Below are 5,017 nucleotides of genomic sequence, written 5' to 3' on the forward strand. Positions count from 1 at the left end.
AATGTGAACCTAGCTCTGCCAAGATGGTAGTGGTGATGCATAACTGGGATCAGCTCTTTAAGATCCTGTTCGGGTAGTGTGCACTTAACAGGTATTATAGACCGCGTTTACTTTGGAGAACAAAAACAACAAAATCGAGGAGACAAGAGGCCCACTGAAGGATCAAGAGTCGAAACACCCGATGGCATTCTAGGCCTCAAATAAATACAAGGACACCCTTCGAAAGTAATGCCGCTACGGGGAGGGTAACTCCAGTACTATGTAATGCTCCTGCTTCGGAAAGAAGTTCTGAGGAGATGGCTGAAACCAGGGAAATAGCTTTGGACATAGGTTGAGTGGGAGCACAGGCGACTGCCCTTGCCAGAGCTGAAGAGCAAAATTCCGAATCATTTTGAGTATCTTTTTCTTCTACAAGAAAACACGTCTTATCAAAAGTGTACATTAAGAACTACATCGATTACAAAAGCTCGCGTATCAGACAACATCAAGGAACAAATGTCTAGAGTGCGGCGGTGAAATACGCGGTTGAAGCGCAGGTTTGAAGCGCATGCCGGTTACCACTTTCTCTAGAAAAATATCAGTAAAGGTGTGAAAAACAGGCTCCTCCTCCTCTTGCTATTTCAAAATGCGATCATGACATTTTTTCTACAGGCAGCCATGGACAGCAACAGAAAATTACCGAAAAGCAAACGCAACCAAACTTTCCGCTGAAAACACCGTAAGCACTAAATGGACTGCAAATAATCCATTGCAGAGTGAACTACGGAAAATGAAAAAAAAAAGCAAGATGTATCTGAAGGAGACATCATTAAGGCAGTCCCCAAGGCATCGAGTGTTACAGGTGTTTAGACAATGGGCCACGTCTACAGCACAGGTTGATCACAAAGTGAGGATTTGCAACTGAAAAGAGAGTTGCGTCCTGCTCAATGGACTTGATATAGTGTGGGATTGGAGTGGTATGCGGTCTTCAGGATAGAACTAGAAAGGATACGGCCAAATGGCGGCTGATTAGGTGGCTTAGTAGTCATCTAGGTTCGGAACGGCGCCCAGCTTCGGTTTCGGGTCTGGCGGATCCCAGTTTGGATGTGAGTATAATTGCAGGGCACTTGAATGGGTATGCCTTTTCTAGATTTTGGAGCAAAACGGATTCTCAAATACGTGGAGAAAGAAACGCGGTGGAATTCCTGAAGGCGCAATTCTCGATTCTTGGTGTTGAGTAACGTTGAAATTTTTCTACTTCGGATGGAAGCCAAGTGGGAAATGACAGATGAACAGGAGAAGAAAGCGGGCTATCCCCCAGCAGTTAAAGCAGGAGGTATGCGAATTGGCCACGATAAAACTCATCCAATGGAACGACCACCAAAAGATGCAGAAGACTGTACAAGACTCACTCCTCCTGTCAATATAACTCCAAATGCTATGAGCATTACCGGTGCAGCAGCACGAGGTAATTTCGAATATTCGCCCCAAGCCGCACAAGTTTCACCGCTTATGTCTAATTAATTTGTTTGCCTTTTCTCTTCAGGTATGAAAGGTTTATTGTGTGCCTGCATAAGTAACGGGTAAAAGACTGAAACGCTTTTCAGAACAGCAACATTTCACATTCATTAGCAACACGTAGCCATTATGAAGGCTTTGTGTAAAATAACACCGTATTGGAGGGGAGGGGTCCCCAAACATGCAAAAGGGGCTGTGTAGTTTTTTCACCAAATATGGTCATGCGACATATCAAATGAAAGATCTCGGTTAGTACTTTCTGAACCCGATGTGAGTTTTGATATCTGTTGGATAACTGGTGTTCTATTGAGAAAAATCGACCCACTTTTTCAAATATTAAAGAGTTACAGAATTATATGTTAAGAATAATTGTTGAAAATTGCAGCGCAAAATATTAACATTTTCGCCGTTGACAGCAAGTCTCCGGAGACCGGAAAATCAAAAAACCCAATTCTCGCTTCAAAAATCGGCATATTTGCTACTGTAAAATAAAAAATAACAACAAAGTGTGGACCAAATTTCAAAAGGATCGGTGCAATGCATTGTAAACTACAGCCGTCGCCGACTTTGAAAACGTGAAGTGTTGGAAAATCGCTATAAATTTCAACAGATAGCTGATACAAGTACAGAAAAAGAGAAATTTGTGCTTGAGTCTCTCTACTGTATTGCCTCAGAGCTGGTTGTGATGGTGACATCGGGGGCGATCCCACCACCCTCCTGGCAAAAAAGAGAAAAACCATCTACAAACGTAAAGCAGAGGACACGTGAAGAATGGCAACATACAATGAATGAGTGGCAACTCTCTTGAGAAAACGAAATTTATCTTCTCAGACAACATGGTCAGAGTGATGCTGAGGAGCGCTGATGAATAGAGCGATGTTGGGCACTAATTTTAGGTCATTCTTCCAGCGAAGAAGTTTGAGCTCCATTAGCTGGGCAGATGGAATGGTAGTTGTTCTTTATATGGATGCCAACTGCCTGCTGTTATCCGAAATGTCCTTCAGTTCCTCACAGGACTTCCCGAGATGCCCGTACTACTCCTCTACTGTTTTGCACCAAGGATTTATGGGCGCTGGCCTGACACTCGGAAGACACGCCGCAGACGATGAACGATTGCAGCCTTCTGGTAACAGTGGTGGTCACCTTCCATGTGTTATTCCAATATAGCTACATAGAAAAAACAGAAGTTAAGGCAGTGAAAGTGGCGATCTAGCGCTGTTAAGGCGTCGGGCAACATCCAGTTCGGTGCCACCGTCAGCAGAAACTACGCTGACTGACGCTACGCTTCCTAAATATACAAATTGATCAACGCTTTCGATGCTCTGCTCATTAATGCAGATAGGGAGAGTGCGATGACCCGTCAAATTGAGAACCTTGGTTTCGTTGGTGTTTATCTTTAGTCTAACTCTACTTACCTCTCTTTTCAAATCCAGAGTGATTTTGCCAAGGTCCATGATCTTTCGAGGGAGCGAACAGATGTCATCAGCATATTCGAGGGGTTTGAGGACAGATGACATAGTTCATTGAACTCCTGCACGTCCTCTGGACAAAACACGATGTACAACGGCACCGATAACAAAAAGAAATAATATCGGTGACAAGATGCAACACTGGCGGATTCTGCTTTAGGCCTAAAATTCCTCAGAGATCATATATTGCTCTCATATTTGTTATTAGTTTCTGTTCACGCTATTGAAAGCTTTCTCGAAATAGATGAAGAATATGTGAAACGAAGATCTAAACTCGGCACATTGCTCCAAAATGATCCGTAGGGTGCTGATGTGGTAAATTTCAACGATCATTCCTTTCTTCCATTTTTTGGGGAAATTTTCAGATTACCAGGATTTTCCTACAAGTAGAAGTAGTCGATCTGGTGCAGGTGTAGCGGTAATAACACTGCGGGGAGGCTTGATAGTTGTAAGGGACGAGTTGATATTAGAATATATTGGAATTAAAGGACTCCCGCTAGGAATTTAACACCGTAAAACAGAGCAAAGAAGTAAGTCGGATATCCTATAGGTTGTAACTTATGAACAGTTGAGGCATGGTTGGGTTGAATGAGAGAGAATCAGGTGTGGGTGTAATCCTTCGGTATTTTCCCTGGTTTAATCGTGACATCAGAGTTATAGAAATGTTTGGCATATCTATTTTTCGTTTGTAGTCCACACTCGTGATATTGGTGAGTGATTGTAATTTTAGGTCCAGTCCTAAAATGATTTCGGCTTGTCAACATGTGAGGGAGCATATTACCAAGTACTTGACCCAATTTCCCGGATCAATAGAGGTGTGTTAAGTAGTGGGCGGGTTTGGAAGTTTGAAAATTCCAAAAACGTGATGCAGTTCCTCCTTATAGTCGACACTAGTCATATTCATTTTACTGGTCATAGTGGGCGGTTTTTCTAAGTTTCTCTTTTAATGGAGATTTTGAGTTTTATTAGGAAGCGCAGCTTACGTACCTCGTAGTGTGGTGCAATAAGGAACAGTAATTTTCCTTGTAAATTGGATGCCTTTAAGACAATAACACCCCTTGTCTCAAAATTTAAAAAACTGAAATCGGTTTCAAGCTGTTGTAGCATTTCATATTCATGATTTGATGGTTAAAGCCGATAATGTTAACCTCTTAAAGAAAACAACACTTCTGGAACAACGTAGTATTTCCAGCAAAAGAAACCAAACCGTCAATAGCAGGCATACACGTACAAACTCATCAAACGGGCAATAATAATACCAGTCACGTAGCAAAAGTGTTTTCAGACAATTGTCGCTTCTGTTGTTTTCCAACCCTTTCACGTTCAAAATTACCACCGTCACCTTTGAATCGGAAAGAACCGGCGAATTCCCATTTAACTTAATCTCTGCGGACTCTGTACTCCAAACTATTTTTGTAAAATTCGCAAAAACAATTTACATTCGAATAACTTCATGAGAATTGATACAACCATTGACGTAAGAAGGGTCAGATATGCCAAGACCAGAATATTACACAGAATAAGCAAACGCAAACCGTATTGTAAGTGGCAATAATGCACACCCACTCCATGTACTTTGGACGTTTCAGTTCCACCGTTCAGGCAAGTTCCGTCTATTGGATTTTTGACCGTTCGCAATGGGAACGACCTGCTTTTGTTGTTAAAATTAATTTGACTTTTTTCACGCTTTTCTAAAAATAAAGGAGATCAATACCAAATGAATTCCAAATGCTCTACGTTTTGTTGATCCCAACACTATAAGACTCTTCCCTGTCCATAGACGCAAAACACAATCGAAGAATTCTCTGAGAAATTCTGGTGATAAGGAGCTGACCTCTTGGGGTCAGATACGGCTCGCCTTCGCTCTGGTTGAGTATTCTACGATGGAGTTTCACAAACATTGTTCATGTTGCTTTTGTTAGTGTTTTGAAGATGGAAACGATTGTAATGGCGTTACTTTGGCGCATCTTAAGTGTCGGATTTTTTATTTGAAGTGCCGTTTTTACAATATGTATGTAGGCTTCATTATCAGTAATCAGTAGCAGAGTAGA

The 5,017-nt window shown here is 41.8% G+C and overlaps 1 protein-coding gene across 1 annotated transcript; it reads left to right on the plus strand.

Annotated features, from left to right (window-relative positions):
* The first annotated feature begins 1,260 nt into the window (after positions 1–1,260).
* On the plus strand, positions 1,261–1,503 carry LOC119658135 (death-associated protein 1-like). The gene has a single exon (XM_038065404.1). It carries the CDS (start codon positions 1,261–1,263, stop codon positions 1,501–1,503), a length of 243 nt encoding a protein of 80 aa, XP_037921332.1.
* Positions 1,504–5,017: the final 3,514 nt, after the last annotated feature.

The sequence above is a fragment of the Hermetia illucens genome, chromosome 5 (assembly GCF_905115235.1).
Source record: "Hermetia illucens chromosome 5, iHerIll2.2.curated.20191125, whole genome shotgun sequence".
NCBI classification, from domain to species: Eukaryota; Metazoa; Arthropoda; class Insecta; order Diptera; family Stratiomyidae; genus Hermetia; species Hermetia illucens.